Source organism: Chrysemys picta, chromosome 10, assembly GCF_011386835.1.
Source record: "Chrysemys picta bellii isolate R12L10 chromosome 10, ASM1138683v2, whole genome shotgun sequence".
In the NCBI taxonomy this organism is placed as follows: domain Eukaryota; kingdom Metazoa; phylum Chordata; order Testudines; family Emydidae; genus Chrysemys; species Chrysemys picta.
Genome location: NC_088800.1, coordinates 54,602,415 through 54,620,007, shown reverse-complemented (window position 1 = coordinate 54,620,007; position 17,593 = coordinate 54,602,415). Strand labels below are relative to the sequence as shown.

General features: G+C 41.3%; 1 protein-coding gene across 11 annotated transcripts in view; it reads right to left on the bottom strand.

Moving 5' to 3' along the window:
* CREBBP (CREB binding protein) overlaps positions 1-16,853 on the bottom strand; it is a 180,609-nt gene extending 163,756 nt beyond the window's left edge. For all 11 annotated transcript variants that reach the window (XM_042854095.2, XM_042854098.2, XM_005306180.5 and 8 more), the window contains exon 1: positions 16,633-16,853. In XM_042854095.2, the coding sequence (XP_042710029.1) occupies positions 16,633-16,717 (85 nt within the window). In that variant the 5' untranslated portion in view covers positions 16,718-16,853. The remainder of the gene's footprint in view (positions 1-16,632) is intronic.
* Positions 16,854-17,593: the final 740 nt, after the last annotated feature.

Here is a 17,593-nt window from a genome sequence, read left to right as displayed (position 1 = left end):
TACATTTCTCTTTTCTAAATTATTCCATCATCTCTCCATCCAACCCATTTCCATGCCCCACTGGCCCCAGTGAACAACTGTAGTGCTTACTTTCAGTGCTACTTATTGCTTTCCCAAGCAACAAAGCTAAGTTGCTCATTGTTAGTTTTCACTCCTGCTGTTCAGAACCTTATTCGCAACAGCAAGACTGACAAGACTCTAGTTAATTTTGATTCTGCTGAAGCTTAGTCAAGCTCTGAATAGCAACGAACATAAGAATGGCCATACTGGGTTAGGCCAATGGTCCATCTACCCCAGTGTCCTGTCCTCCAACAGAGGCCAATGCTTCAGAAGAAATTAACAGAACAGGGCTATTATCGAATGATCTATATACTGTCATCCAATCCCAGTTTCCTGCAGTCAGAGGTTTAGGGACACCCAGAGAACGAGGTTGCATCCCTGATCATCTTGGCTAACGGCTACTCATGGACCTATCCTCCATGAACTTATCTAATTTTTTTTTTAGCCCCATTATATTTTTGGCCTTCACAAAATCCCCTGAAAGTGAGTTCCATACGTTGACTGTGCATTATGTGAAGGAGTATTTGCTTTTTTTTTTTTTTTAAACTGCTGCCTTTTAATTTCATTGGGTAACCCATGAACCAGGGGTTACCCAATTAAATTATATGGAAGGGTAAATAACACTTCCTTATTCGCTTTCTCCACACGATTAATGATTTTATAGACCTTTGTCATATCCACCCCCTCTTAGTAGTCTCTTTTCTAAGATGAACAGTTGCAGTCTTTTTAATCTCTCCTATGGAAGTTGTTCCATACCCATAATCATTTTTGTTGCCCTTCTCTGTACTTTTTCCAGTTCTAATTAAACCATCTGTCTGCAGACACAGGAAGGCAATAATGCATCAGTTTACACCTGGCCCATGTTTGAAGCTTACCATAAAAACCGTAAGGGCTACAAGCTCCCCTCTCCCCCTTTTTTTTTTATTATTATTATTAAATGAAAACATAGATGCTGAAGAGGATAATGGCACTTGCCCAACCAAACTTCCCAAATGTCAGAGAAGTATACATTTTTTTAAAGCCCGGCTCATAAAATTGCTGATGCTACACACTTGAGGAATAAAAAGAGAAATAAAAAGGAGATGAAAACAGAAGGAGAATGGGGAAAGACAACATAAGATTCTGTTTTGGCTTTTACTTTCACTTGATTTGAAAAACAACAGGGCGGGGGGAAGAAGGGAACAGTCACTGCCACCAACCATGGTTACGATTGTGTCATGGATATTCTTAGTAAAGTCAGGGACAGGTCATGGGCAACAAAGAAAAATTCATGGAAGCCCGTGACCTGTCCCTGACTTTTACTAAGAATATCCATGATAAACTGGGAAGGGACTGGGGCAGCTGCGGGTGGCTGGGAGCTCTGGGGCCCCCACTACCCGTGGGGGCTCAGAGTTCCTGGGGCTGCCCTGCCCTGCTGCTGTGGCAGGAGAGCTCCGGGGGCCCCCCTGCCACTGCCGCAGAGGGGAGCTGTCAGTGTCCCCCTGCCCCTCTGTGGCAACAGGGGGCTGCGGGGGTACCCCTGCCACGGTGGGGAGCTGCAGGTGTCCCTCTGCCCCAGGGCAGTGAGCTGCCGGGGTCCCCCTGCCGCTGCCACGGTGGTCGGGGAGCTGCCCGGGCACCCCCGCTGCCCATGGCAGCTGGGTACCTCAGGCAGCGGGATACCTCAAAGCTCACTACCGCAGCAGGCAGTGACAGGACCCTGCAGCTCCCAGCCTCAGGGGCTGAAGTCACGGATTCTATGACTTCCAGTAACCTCCATGACAAAGTCATGGCCTTAACCATGGTCTTCAGCAAGTCAGTAAGGCCAAAATTTTCTTTGGTGCCAAAAAGCTAGACACCCAAATCTATACTTAGGCAACTAAATAAATGACCTAGTTTTCAATGGTGCTGAACATCTGCAATTCCCATTTATTTAGGTGCCTATATATGGGCTTAGGTGTACCTGTAGGCACCCAAATTTGGAAGTTTTAGCTACTAACTTCTCTGTAACTAAGGCCTTCTCTACACTGAAAAATTACACACAACTATGTTGGTCAGGAGACTGAAAAACCCGTATCACTGACCAACATAGCTATGCTGACACATCCTCCAGTGTAGATACAGCGATGCTGACAAAAGATGGCTTCCATCAACTCAGCTAACTTCATTTGGGGAAGTGGTGTTCCTACACCGGACAGAAAAAAAAAAAAAAAAAAAAACTGTGTGTCAGTGTAGGGTGTATTTACACTTCAGGTCTACAACGGCATAGCTATGCCAGTACAGTCTGTGTAGTGCAGACATACCCAGTTTCTCCATTCACAAAATGAGGATAATGATGCTTTGCAAAGCTCTGATACCAACAGATGGAAAGCATAACGTAAGTACCCTAAGCTTCATCTTCCTTGCTCACTGTGCATGCTCTTGGGAGACCTGAGAGCCAAGTACTCACACACCATAAGGACTGGAAGAATTTTTATAAACATAATACAAAAGATAAGAAAATGCAACAGAAGACATCCGCTGAACACCTAAAAAGATATTATCCATTCCTGATGTCCTGCAAAATGAGACAAATCTATTCTAAACAATGGAATGTTTGTGCCTTATTGACAATCAAAAGCAAGCACGTAAGAAAAAACCAAGCATAAAGCTTAACACCGTAGATTTGTAAACATTCAGTATTCAATTCCCATTAAGATAATGATTCCGTTTCCTGTTTTTATATTTCAGTCGGTAGTGTTGTGTTCACTAAAAAAACAACCCATCAACATACAGGATCCATTTTAAAATAGTTATAATAAAATGCAATAGAACACGAGTTTGCATATGCACTTTTGCTACAAATCCATAAAGGCAAGTGATTCTCTCAACAGCTATAAAACAATACTCCTTGCCAAAATGGCTGAGTAAGTGACCCAATTCTCATGTTAGATGAACACACTCACTCCCCCTACCTCCCCGCCCACAAAAAACAAAAATCTAATCTCAAACACAATTGCTTACATTCAAACTTTTCTGTTAGTTTCTATTATGTCTGTCATTTTCAAATCCAAGGAATGTCAGCAGTTAACAAGAGACTGAAGTAAAACGTCTTGGTTCTGAATCCAAAAAGTGCAGGTCCAAAAAGTGCAGACTAGTCACTTAGTCTGAGTGATCAGCATCCAGGTCTGAACACCCCCATTAGCCTGCCTGAGTGTGAAGTGCCATCCTGCAAAACTCTACCCAAGTTACTGTGTCCTCACTGGTGCGGCACTCTTCCTTGTATATTGCTAGGCTTTCTGGGGGGCATCCTACAGTTCTCTGGGCTGCAGTAAGCTCTATAAAAACAACAAAGAGTCTGGTGGCACCTTAAAGACTAACAGATTTATTTGGGCATAAGCTTTCGTGAGTAAAAACCTCACTTCTTCGGATGCATAGAGTGAAAGGGCTTTCACTCTATGCATCCGAAGAAGTGAGGTTTTTACTCACGAAAGCTTATGCCCAAATAAATCTGTTAGTCTTTAAGGTGCCACCAGACTCTTTGTTGTTTTTGTAGATACAGACTAACACGGCTACCCCCTGATACTTAGTAAACTCTATGGTTCTTTCCCAATGAATTGTGGGATATTCTGTCTGTCCTTCCAGGCAGCGGGAAATGTTGGAAAGCACTGAAGCACTATCTACAATCAACTGATTTAGCCTGTGTGCTCACTTCAAAACAGGGAGGTTACCAGCTTGAGTGAAAGCAGAACCCAAACTCTAACCCACAACCTCAGCTGTGCTAGCTAGCCCAGTTTTCAAACTTTCAAGCACCTCTTAACTCTGATGAGTGACTTGTGTGTGTGGGGATGGGAGAGTGGTAAGGGCCAACGCCCAAGTAAGAGCCCAGGGTAACTCTGCAGTGAAGACATACCAGAAGAGAAATCAGTGTTGCCAACTCTTGCAATTTTAATCACAAGTATCACAATATTTGGTGTTTTTCTTAAGAGCCCCAGCCCTTACAGGAATGTGATTCAGTGCGAATTTCAGCTTTCATATACAAAAAGTTTCTATCCCTTCATTGCACAGAACAGTTTACAAATGTAACCCAAGTGCACCCTACAATCTCAAAATCCAATTTGTAAAATCTCAGGATTTTTAAGCCCATCTCATGATTTTGGTGGATACCGCTAGAATCTCATTTTTGAGGAACCATAGGTTTTTATGAAGAATCCAAAACCTTCTGATCACCAAAAGAAAAGGATCCTACATCTAGAGCACATAAGCACAAAGACATATCAGTAATTGCTATCAACACTTAGTATTTTCAATAGCAGCCTATAATGACCCTGATATTTGGAGATAAACTACTTACTACCAAGTTTCTCTTTGCAACCCTGACCTTGTATAAAGTAGTGTCTTTCTAGACTAATGGATAGTCTACGCTGGGATCTTACATCAGCACAGCTACATCTCTCAGGGATGTGAAAAATCCACACCCCTGAGAGACATAGCTATATCGACCTAACCCCAGGTGAAAACAGTGCTTGGTCGACAAAAGACTTCTACCACCTCTTGGGAAGGCGGATTATCTATGCTGACAGTAGAGGCAGTGTCTACCATGAAATGCTAGAGCAGCACAGCTGTCACATATTCAGTGAAGACATATCCTAAGCTACAGAGAATTTATACAAACACTTACAAAAGAGAAAATAATTTGCTTTAGAATTTTGTATTTTTTTAATTTAACTTTCTGAAAGTTAAATGTACACCACCTTTTACATTTTAGAAAAATTAATTGATTGAAACAACCTTTTAAATTCAAATTGTAATCTAGTCAGAAAAAGCAGCAAAGTAATAAATCAATATTCAGACAGAATATGATGGCCATGTCTCTGTCTCTGCATGTTAATTTTTAGTTAATTATTTGGGGCTGTTTTATGAGGTCAGTTTAAAATTAACATTCTTGTCATTTGTGTAACCAAACTTAGGTACTGGTATGTCACATTGTGTATGAGACTGAAAATAATCCAACTACCTTAAATTCAGAAAGAATTAACGTCAGTGTTTGGAGAATAGCTTGTTTCCCTCAACTCCCAATAATCAGTAAGGTTTGCTTTTTTTTTTTTTTTTTTTTAAACAAAAGACACCAGTTTCTTTTTTTAAGTTTACTCTATTCCATACTTACTGAAAACAAAAATGTTTCTTCCTTGTTACAGAACTAGGGACTGCTGATCCTCCAGTTCGGTCACTAGGAAGCAGCAGAGCTGTCATGAAGGTGGCACAGGCTGGCTCCTGTCTCACTGACTCCTGTATCAAATACAGTACTCTCAAAGCTAAAACCCATACTAAAATTATGGTAAATGCAAGCAAAGTCTCTCTTAAGAGTAATGACCCTAGAAAGATAAATGTTAACAAAGTACAGTTAAGGTCCTTGGCTTCGGGGAGGGTTGGTGGAGCAACAGACTAGTTTGAGGAAACTGAGATAAGGAAAGTCTCTCAGGTTAGTGTCTCCTATCCTTAACAGGTGGGCTATAGTGAGCAGTGCTGATGGGATTAGTGGGGGGGAGGGAAAAACAGTCTTTGATAGAGATTAAGGTACTTCATACATCTAGATCAGCATGTCTCAAACTGAGATTGTGCCTCCAAGGGGCAATAGACAATGCTAAGAGTTAACTACTTTGGACCACCTGCACCCCATCCTCCCCCATCAAATCACTCAAATGGCTTCATGCCATTTTACAATTATGCATCCTTGAAGCAGAGCAGTGCAGGAGGGAGGGACAGAAGGGAAGGGGCAAGAAGCTGAAGCACTCTGTGGAGGAAGTCTAGGTTGGATACTAGAAAAACTATTTCACTAGGAGGCTGTGGAATCTCCATCTTTAGAGGTTAAGGCCCGGTTTGACAAAGCCCTGGCTGGGATGATTTAGTTTGGGTTGGTCCTGCTTTGAGCAACAGGTTGGACTATATTACCTCCTGAGGTCTCTTCCAACCCTAAGCTTCTAGGATTCTATGATTCACTCCACTCAATATCCATCCAAGGCACCTCAACCCTAATCCTACAAAGGATTCTGGGATTGGGGTTAAAGCAATAAAACTGTAGCTGGTTTTAGAGTGGAGAAAGTCTGGAAAAATCATGATATATTTCATGCCTGGGGTAAATCTTGTAATCTTGGACCTGATGGCTGTTGCAGAGACAAAGCTTCCACACTGTAAGTTAGGTATAAAGCCTTGTGGAGACAGTAGTAAATAGTGTATGGAATATTCATGCATTAGATGTTTGGATGGCTGCACCTGAGAAGTTCTCTAATCTATTTCCATTTTTTGTTTGTATACTGAGAAAAAAGGAAAAAGACTTATTTATTACACTTTTTTCTCCATTCTTGGATGGCATCTTCAGCAGCTTGGATACTTACGCTGCCATTTGCTTCTCAGAGAGAGAATCAATAGCATTTAGAAGGGACACATTTTCCATTGTATGAATACTTACTACTATTATCAGATCATTTCTTGTGTTCAGCCAACCACCATCCATTAATATCACTGTTGATTCTTTAGTTCTTTGTTTATTTTTTCCTGTTTTTCCACATGCAGTATTTAGTGGATATACAAGCTTAGATCTTCCTGGAAGACTATATTCTAAGCAAAATACTTCAACTGTTTTTTTTTTATTTATTGTTCATTTGATGCTATTTAGCATAACAGACAAGTGACACTACCAAGATCAGGGTGGGACATTTCAGATTTTATGGCATAACCTTCCACTGATCTGTGTCAATGTTGGATTTCCAGGATGAACACAAACCCACTAACCATGCTGCTCTCTCCAGTCTGTCCCATTCCCATCACCTCTAGGCACCCAGACAGTTTAATAAAACTCTTATTGTTTCCTAACAGGCATAAGCACACTTAGGTCCTCAACACTCAACTTTTTAGAACAGTTAAAATTTCATGCACAAAAATATTAGAGCCTATTTCCAGTATCAAAATTATAGAACAGATACACATACTATATTCATTTAAATGAATGAGTGTAATAGATGTTCAAAGAAAATGAACAATTTAAAAAACAACTGATTTGATTTTTTTCCTGAAAAACACCTGGCTTTTCTACAGCAGAATATGAATTTTTTCCAACTCTTGGGGTATACCTGGTTGGTGGATTTTTTTTCTTGGAAAAAACGGTGCAAAAATGACTGCATGCAAAAGTAGTACTTATCTTGAAAATGGAATCTTGTAAGCCACAGCCTGCATAACAGAATAGGTGACTGGATAACTATCCAGACTCCTTAGCACTTGAACTTCTGAACACCTTTCTTGAAAGACAGAATCTGGTTTGCCCATTTCTGAGCCAGTGCATCAGTTACCAAGGCTCTCTTCTTTGGTTACTCTAGAGAAATAAAACTGATACCATGAATAGGTCCATCTTTACAAAAGAATCCAGCTTATTAGGGAGCCTACTGAGAAGAGGGCCACAAACAGAGCAAGGCCATGAGCACAGAACAGTCTCCCTTCCAACCCCCCAATATAACAGAGAGGGTGACTTTGACCTTTGAGCAGGGATGGTCTCCTTTTATTCTGCCATTTTCTCTTCTAGCAACACAGTGGTATCCCAGGCAAGAGGAATGGCAATCAGATCTTTGGGTAAAAGTGGAGATGTGTGGTGTAAATAGTCAGAGATAAAAAGGACACTCCCAACTCAAAATGTAGTTAACCTCAAAATGTGAGTTAAAAGTAATTTCAGGGCCAACATTTTCCTATTTTTTTTAAAAAATTGCCCTGTCCCTGGCTGCTGTGTGCAAAACCCAAACAAAGGAGGAACTGACTGACTCCTCAAATACTGAAACTGATTGCACAAAGTAAAATAATTGAAAGATTTAGATAAAAAATGTTTTCTTCTATAATATAAAGGGTCACATTTGCTATTTCATAAATTTACCTGACATGTACTAGCTTGAGGTTTAAGAATACCAGTCAGGGTTAAAAAACCCTTCACTCCAATAACTCCAGTTAACATTCACAGTTAACAGCCAGAAGTAAAAATGAAAAACGGGGGTAACACCCAGGTGAGAAACCAACCTTCCCCTACCTCGAGCTGCCGGAAAGAAGATGATAGTGGAATTCCTATCAAGATGCTTGCCATAGACTCATCATTGGAGTAGGGAGTAATCATCTTTCAAATCAACCTCTGGATTCCACAAAAACTTTATCTAACAGCTGAAAGGTAAAAGCAGCACACTTGCTCTGCTTCCCTCTGACACCAAAGAGCCTCCTGCTGCTGAGTGATGTGCATTCTCCACAGCTCCGTCCCTTCTCCGGCTGCTGCTAGAGGTGTATCTTCACTACTCAGATCCTCTCAGTCCCTCTGGTCCCGTGAGTAATTCCAGATCCTCCCTCTGCTATTGCTCATATTTCAAAAGCATCAGCAAAACTGATGTGATTTTTGTCACATCAAGCTGCCCACTGGATTCTGAAAAGCTACAGCCAAAAAACATGTCATTTTTTATTTGCTGTAGCTTGCAAACGCTCTGAACAGCAGCAAGGGCACTGAAGCTATCTATCCACTGACCAAGACGACACACTATTAGTTCCAAACATAAACTTAGTATAATATCTTTACAGCCATAAAGACTAGAAATTTCAGGGTTTGAAAATTAAATCTCAAAATTTGTCACTCACCTAGGAAAGCTTCCTGTCTCACCACAAGTGACACAGTGAATGCATTTTTTCAGCCTTGCTTGTAACAGCAGGTAAAACATTTTCACACACAAAATTTAAGTTGATTCTGGTCTTCTAAAAAGGTGGAATTATAAGAAAAGAATGTTTAAAATTAAAAGCAGTCTCTTACTGAAAGAAGCATGAAATGCACAAACTGTATGGGACAGAAAGTCAACAGGCGAGTCCCTTTGGTTTAGCCTCCATAAACTGACAGCTCTGCAGCCTCCACATAGTGCAGTGAAGGAGACACAACCCACCTCTGAAGAATGAACAGATACTAACTCAATGGGAGGAAATTCTCTTGCCAGGCAAATATTTGTAGTGCTGCATAACTGTAAAATTACTGTCAAAGTCAGACATGTAGCACAATAGTTACTATTTAGTTTTTAAATTAGCTTCAAATTATTTTTTTGGCAACTGGCAATATTAAAGGGGTGAAAAGTCTACCTGCTCATATCTCCTTTTGAATCATAAAAGCTCCTAAAGCATTTCTTTCTGTTCAAGGAAATGTGGGGTTTACATTCCTTCATCTAAAAGGATACATCAATTTAATGCAACTATACCCTCATTATATATACACATTATATTCTGAAAGTCTCTCCCACAAACTGTCTTTTTAATGTAGATATACAATACACATATTTAGATGTAATTTAATCATTACCGTAACCTACTATAAAGGATAATTTTAAGCAACATTATAAACCAGCAAACCCATGACACATTGTAAAAATTAACAATGAAAAAAACTTATGCTCTTTACTGCTCCTTTAGGTTGTATAAATGTGGCCTCAAATGTTGTATTTTTATGTTAAATTCTAAATCCCTGAAGGGCACTTTTTCCTTTGCTTGGCATCTTAGCTTTGAGAGCCTGTGTAAAAGCGTACAGCACTGAAGCATATTCCAAATATACATAAGAAAGAGATCACATGCCCACAGTAGACTTGGAAACAGTGATTTTCTACACTTTACTGTAAGAAACCTTCAACTTTCAATGTGCTGCATAAAAATACCAACATCATCATACCAGAATGATAGTCAAGCCTGTGTAAAGCACTATGGTCCTGAACCTGCAAGAAGCCAAGTAGTCTCAATTCCCATTTACTTCAATGAGTTGAGGCTAGTCAGCACCATCAAGATGGTCAACCCCTCATTGGCCCTTATCCTGTATAACCATACAAAGATTCTGTACATCTTTGAACTGCATCTCTGAAATTTAGGGGGGGGGGGAGGAACTGTTGCTACTACAAAATAGATTCAAATTCAATATTTAGAAGATCCTAGTTTTGTATTAATTCATGGCTTTATCCCATAAGAGTACACAAAAGCAGAAATTACACAAAGAGGAAGTGAACACACCCCAATTTATCCTTATGAATAAGGGTAACTCCTGAAATAGTGAGATGCCTGCTTATATGTGGCAGAAAAACGTATCCTGACCTAGGATGCTCCAACTTCCTTCTCACTGCGCAAGAGAAGACTGCTGCCCCAAAACATTGCACCAAATATGCTTTTAACAACAGATAAGAACTAAATTATTTCTACCTATGTGATTGGTGGGGATGATGTAGGCCTTTCACCTCTCAGACAAAACAGTTCATTTTGCTATACAGTAACTCCCCACTTAACGTCCTCTTGTTTAATGTTCTTTCGATGTTATGTCCCTGCTCCATTACAGAACATGGTCGTTTAAAGTTGTGCAATGCTCCCCTATGTCCACATAGGGGGCAGGGAGCTGCCAGCTTTGTCCACAGCTGGCAGCTCCCCTATGCCCCCCCCAACAGCCTCACTCCTCCCACCAGCCTCCTGAACACCGCAAGATAGCTGATTGCCGTGGGCAGGAGGCGAGAGGAGCAGGGGGAAGGCACTGATCCGCAGGGTCCGCTGACGGGTGAGAGGCACTGGGGGGGCGGGGCATAGGAGGGCTGATGGGGGGGCTGCCAGCCTGTTAAATACCTGTATTAAATTGCATATAATGCCTTTTGTCTGGCAAAAACAAAAAATTTCCCTAGAACCTAACCCTCCCCCCCCCCGCCCCTCTTTACATTAATTTTTATGGGGAAATTGGATTCCCTTAACATCCTTTCGCTTAAAGTCGCATTTTTCAGGAACATGCTACAATGTTAAGTGGGGAGTTACTGTATCAGACTTACTCTGGGAGTTCTCACCAGGTCATACTTGATACTATGCTTATACACCTGTTATTTTATTATATGAATACTGAAAAGTTATTGCACTAAAAGTGTACATTGTATTTACCAAGCGGTTTAAATTTTGGAGTAGAAACTTATTTTTCTCGTGTGCCAAAGGAGAAGGTAAATGCAAGATGAAGTGGAGTAGTGACAGACTATTAATTACATCTGGTTCAGAATTTAATATTTAGTAACTTGCAGCAATAATTAAGATGACAGTTCTCTTCTGCAAAAACAACGAGGAGTCCTTAGTCTTTAAGGTGCCACAAGGACTCCTCATTGTTTTTGCTGATACAGACTAACACAGCTACCACTCTGAAACCAGTTCTCTTCTGGCTTTCACAGAGTTTTTGCACAGTTTATGATGCTTATAACGTGCATGAATTAACAGAAGTTTTTCAAGTTGAAAGTGTAAACCAAGTGAAGAAGAAGATGTCAGATTCCTAAGCTGTCCCAGTTATTTCACCGTACAGGGCCATAACCTGAATTTCTTCTGCTGATGTTTCATAAAAACAAAGTTTTGCTTATGTAGCAAGATTTTTGTATGCATCTTTCTTCACATTTTATTATTAGAGACATTTGCATGAAAACAAGATCATTGTTTAATAGTTCATCTCTTCTGACTGCTTATTCTTCAACTGAAGTCATAACATTCTGTTTGATACATCACATTGATTGCTGTGGAAATAACTGTGATGGTATGGACACATGGTTATGACCAAGTCAGGAAACTACAGCAGGAATAGAAATGGAATCACCTCTACAAAGAAAGCTTCAAGAATTACCCTAACAGATAGCAGGAGACCTCAAAGGTGCAGCAAAGTGTGCCCCCTCATCCATAACCCCTAGATCAGTGGGTCTCAAACTTTTTTTTTTTTTAAACTGGCGACCCCTTTCACATAGCAAGCCTCTGAGTGCGACATCCCCCACCCCCAAACATTAAAAACACTTTTTTATGTATTTAACACCATTATAAATGCTGGAGGCAAAGCAGGGTTTGGGGTGAAGGTTGACAGTTCATGACCCCCCATGGAATAACTTCGCGACCCCCAGTTTGAGAACCCCTGCCCTAGATTCCTGTCTATGTTCTGCAAAGGATTACACATGGGTAATGTGTCTGTTCCACAGCACAAGGCAGAATTTATCCTGACATTTATAAAGCCATAAAAAAATGCACCCATTGATAAACTTCTGGGCACATGTACAATTAGAATTCAAAATATAATTTCAAAATGAATTCCAAATTAACAATGCAAAACACAAAATACCTCCCATATGAACTTCCATGCAAGATCATACCTGTAATCCATTTAGTATCCTACCTCTGACACAGGGTTATCATCATATGCTTTAGAGGACAGTGCAAGAAACCCCATAATGGATAATTTTGGAATAAGATGGCAAGTGGAATTTCTCTTCTGAACATCATGCTGTTAGTATGTTTTTCTTATATCCCAACGCATAAGTTTTTATCTCATTTATATATTTTTATCCTATCTAGTGTAACTCTGGGTGTTCTCATCCAAACACATAATCCATTTTTGAATCCTACTGAGCTCTTGGTCTGAATTACATCTTATGGCACTGAGTTCTATAGGTCCAAGGGGAAGAAACTTTTTGACATGCTTTAAGTGTCATGGGAAAAGTTTTCAGGATAATGGAATGCAATGTGTTGCAAATAAATGTAAATACATTCTACAGAACAATTTAAAAACACAATATAAAGCATTTCTTCTTCATCTGTACCTTTTTTCCCAGAGAAGCATTTATTTCATAATTTTTTCTCAGCAGAATTCAAATGCGCTAATTACTGTTGGGACTGTGCATGAATGTAAATCCAAGAAAGTCTTGTATTGTATAAGTGACCTTTTGTGTTTGCACATTTGATCATACAGGCAGTAAGTTTCATGGAAGCAAATTTTATTAGCTGTGCATAACAGTTAATGCTTTTAAAGTATATATACACAAATGTTCACATGGCACACAAAAGGAGATAGGTTTAAACCACTTTGTAAAGTCATATGAATTCAGTTAGGTACATGAATATTTACTCCCATAGTCTGGTTTAATTTAAATAGAAGGTATTATCTTAAAGATTTCAGGGCCTTAAAAGCTGGATGATTTTTATTAAACTAACTTCTTTTAAACTGAAAGAAATGATACCTGAAGTGCATATCCATATTTCTTGGGTACAGTGTAGAAAAAAAGGTCAAAGTAAAATGCGTATACTTCTTAAAAGTGTTTTAGTTAAAAAAATAATGAATAGGAAATACAGCTAATTTAAAAGTATGCAGATTAATAACAAGGTCATTTTTTTCTATTTTAAATAATTTGAAATATACTAAAATATTTATGTTTAAAAAATGTATACACCGGACAGTCACAAAACGTCATTAATTGTCACAACTACTTGTTTGGATGTTTAAGAAACAGACATAATTATTAATCAGTACATAATCTGAAGTTGTAAAAAAACACCAGGCAATTCAATGTTGAAACTGCAACTTATTAACTCACTTGAGCCATCCTAACTTCCCTAAATCAGGTGAGTGTAAACATTTAAAATTTTAAAGATTATAAAATAAAACAATTTGAATGACTATAATTATTAGTTCTTGAAAATAATATATTTCTACAGCACCAAAAGTTTGCAAGGCATTTAACAAATACAGATGCATTCCCTTGTTTGCACCATAGTATACAGTAGTAAAAAAAAAAAAAAAAAAAAAATCACAGCAGCCACATTATACTGGCGCTTTTAGGCATCTTAAGGAATGCCCATTTTGCTACGTCTTTATATAAAATGCTACTAATTAATACATCATCAGTGCCCACACAGCATGCATTGGCTCCAGAGATGTTAATTTAAAAATCTGGATGGTTTACTGTACATCATGCCAAAATGTGAATACTGACAACATACTAAATGATTATGGCCCTCAAAGATTAAAATTAACAGACTGCAATAACCAAGTTACCATAAACCTACTTTTTATATTAAATATTTTTATGAAGACTTTACAATTTAGGTGTTATGAAATAAATACCAGATGAAATGAGAGTTAAATGCTTAAAGTTGTGCAACAAGAAAGTGACTTAGTATTTAAGAAAGAAATAATTATACAGAAACAAAACGCATTGATCCTTCCTCCTGGTTAGGTAGATAAATGAAATCCCTTTCCCGTGGATATTTTAAAAACTCATTAGCTTAGTTATATGGATGAAACTTGGCAATTAGTGGGCAGCTAGCTGTATTCCCAGTAACTAGCTTTGATTAGTGTACTGTGTAGCTGTTCTAAGAACACAAGCACCTTAGTAATCCAACTAATATACTGACTTATGACATATACACTGTATTAATTCTATCAATATACCTTGATTTTCTACTGTTAATAAAATGCTAAATCAAAGTGTAATTTTAAAATTTACAGAACTATGACATTAACAAAAAAGTTCACAAGACTAACTAACTTCAATCACACAAACATTACTCCAATACACTAAGGAAGATTTGCCTCAAACAATTCTTACATCACCCTAGAATAAATGGAAAGAACCAAAATTCTACATATTCTAATCTCAAGGAAAACGGGCTGCTTAAATCTACTAACTGCTACAGAAAGCAGCATGTGAAAGAGAAACAAGGAAGAACTTAGCTATAAATAATGGTATTTTCATTAAATTTTTAGTCCAATCCTGCAATGGGACTACTCACAATAGTAAAATTAAGCATGACTGTAAGCATTTCCAGGACTGAGGCTTTATCCATCATTCAATAGCAGAATATACAGCCTGCTAGGTTTGAGTGATGTGCCCTCAAAAGCATCAACCAGAGCAACTGGTCAAAGGCAACTTTCACAGTTGCAACACTACTTTGTTATTAAACCAACGGGCAAGAAGATCCCATTTTAAGTTCAGAGTTTTCAGTAATATTTTACATAAGAACCCTAACAATTTGTATTGCCTACTAGCAATGGCAACAAATATAAAAACATTTAATTGTAAAAAGCACTTTCAAAATACTTAAGATCAACAACAAAACCAATGCTACCTGCAACTTTTTTATCTTAATTTTTATCTTTAAAGTTATTTTCGACATTGTGCCTACTGAGATATTCCTATTTGTCAGACATGTAGTACTTGCTCTGACACTGTCATTTTTCCATTGACCAAGGCCCTAACTCCGCAAACACTTTTGCACATGCTTAACTTTATCTACCGGAGTGATTCTGTTTAGAGACTACCCACATGAAAAATTGGCACACAGTTTCTCTTTAAAATTAGAACATCCAAAATTATCACCTTCAAACTTCACACTGTTTCAAATATTTTATCTATTGTTGTTACAACCTAAAGTGACTGAAAGAGTAGAAAAAGTTATTTCAATTTTTTTAGTTTACGTGGTGCATTTCACAGCAGTATGTACTGTCATTCACTGTCAACTCCAGTCAGTTCCAAAAAGACTTAAAATGGCTAAGTACTACACCTGACCTAGAGTTCTTTTGCCAATTTTTGTACATTTTCTTTTTCAAGTGTTCCTCTGCTCCCCACCTGTTATGTGAAAGGCTCAGAGAAACAGCAAAGATGGCTGAAAGACAACCTGCTGTCAAATTTACACCACATTAATGTGCAAACACTACAAAACTAGTGGGGGTGTTTTCAGATATACAAGATAATGTACCATACAACTGAAATGCTTAACAAGATATGCACTTTTTTTTTTTTAAAGGAAAATTGCTCAGAGCAGACTGAGTCAACCATTTATTAAACCCAGTTTTTAGTTAAGAACAGGTTCGTAATAATACATTCAAGGATTAAACTGGATGCACAGACAAAAGAAATGTGTGTGTACTGCACAGAGTTATATTTTAAGGGAGGAAATTTGACAGCCTATAAAATACTCTGACCCAGGGTGTTTAAAAACGACATCATGTGCTCTGAAAAAAACATTATCCAAAGCCAAAACTTTTGAAAGCAGTTACTGTGAACGAAAAACGCATACTGTACTTCTCTGAAGCACTTCACACTGATTCCCACATATTTATACCGCATTTCTGAACAGATAGGAGCTATTCCATCACACTGGGTAACTATGCGGTTTTGACAAAGTTATACATGCACAGGCTATGCAGGAATAAATCTGTCTGAATACACGTTTACCTGAGGAACCAAAAAAGCCTCTGAAGATGTTGCCTCAGTCCGAGAAAAACACAGAAATTCTAAAGTTCTGGTTGACTCTTATCGTTAACTTACACTTGTTTCTCAGGCACAAACAAGCGCAAGGTGAGGCTGGAACAATCCCCCTCGCTTCCGTCAGCTCTTACTACGCCCTAGAGCCCTTCACTGTTTATAGGTCTATGGTTACGGGCTGAAGTTACACACAGGGTCCGACCGAGCGACCATGGAGCTCAGCTGGACGAGCCCCAGGAGGCAGCTGCAGGCTGTAGCTCTCCGGCAGGGCAGCCTCCGCTCCTGCCCTGTCAGCTGGCAAGGGGGCGGGGACCCCGCTAAGTGCGAGTCACCCTGGCCGGTTCCGCGGGGAGGCTCGTTTCTCCCGATCTCGGGGCAGGGTCTGCACCTGGGGACTGCTGCGCGCACCCCAAGGAGACGGCGGCTCTGGTGTATAAGCGACCCCCATGAAGCCGCCCCCTGCCCGGTTCCGAAGAAGTGGAGCTGCGCTACGCTGGGCTACCCACCCGTCCCCCTCTGCCCCCGACCCCCTCACCTGTGCTGTCGCTGGCGGAGAAGCCCGGCGAGTTGAGCTTGGCTCGCTTGGGGTTGGGCGGCCCGTCCAGTAAGTTCTCCGCCATGGTAGCCGGCTCGGCGGTCACAGCTCCAGCCCCGCGCCGCCCGCCGGGGCCGCCCGGATCCTGCGCTCCCGGCCTCGGGCAGCCGCCAACAGAGACTCCGCGCGGAGCGCCCGGGAAAACTCGGCCGAGCAACAGCGCCGCTCAGTGCTCGGCCGGCGGCGGCCCCCGCTGCCCCATGCCCGGGCCGGGCCGCCGCCGCAGCAGGCCGCAGGGAGGAGGGCTCGGGGCGGGGTAGGGAGAGAGCCCAGCGCCCCCTCCCTGCCTGGCTCGCTCCTCCCGGCCGCTCCCCCTCCCTGCCGAGCGAGGAGGTGCCCGGATGGCGGCTCAGTCAGTCACTCAGGGAGCATAGCGCCCCCCCACCCCGCTCCTCCTCGCCCCGTCCCCTCCCCTCCGAGCGGGGGACTCGCCCCGGCCCCGCGCCGGGCCCTCACTCGGCCCCTCGACCCCCGCCCGCCCAGGAGCAGCCGCCACCGCCGGCAAGAAAAACAATGAGCGCAGCGCGGCGGCCGCGGCGGCCACTGCTCCCGGTCCCGGCGGCGGCGCCCGGCTCGCCCCTCGGCTGGCGCTGCCCCGCTGGCCGAGCCCGTCTGCCCCTCCGCGGCGCTCCGTGCGGCTGCCCGTGCCCCGGCGGGCGGCCCCGCTGCCCTGGCCCGGCCCGGCCCGGCCCCGCTCCCGCCCGCGCCGCGCTCCGGCTCCGCGACAAGATGGCGGCTGTTGATTCCTCAATTAAAAAAAAAAGTTTTTTTTTCTCTTCTCTTTTCCAGGGACCATGGGGGCGGGGCAGGGGCGGGGCCTGCGTTTTGCGTCACCGCGCACGGGCACGCCCCTCCTCGCCGCTCCCGTAAAAACGCGAGCACTACCGGAAAGAACCGAACT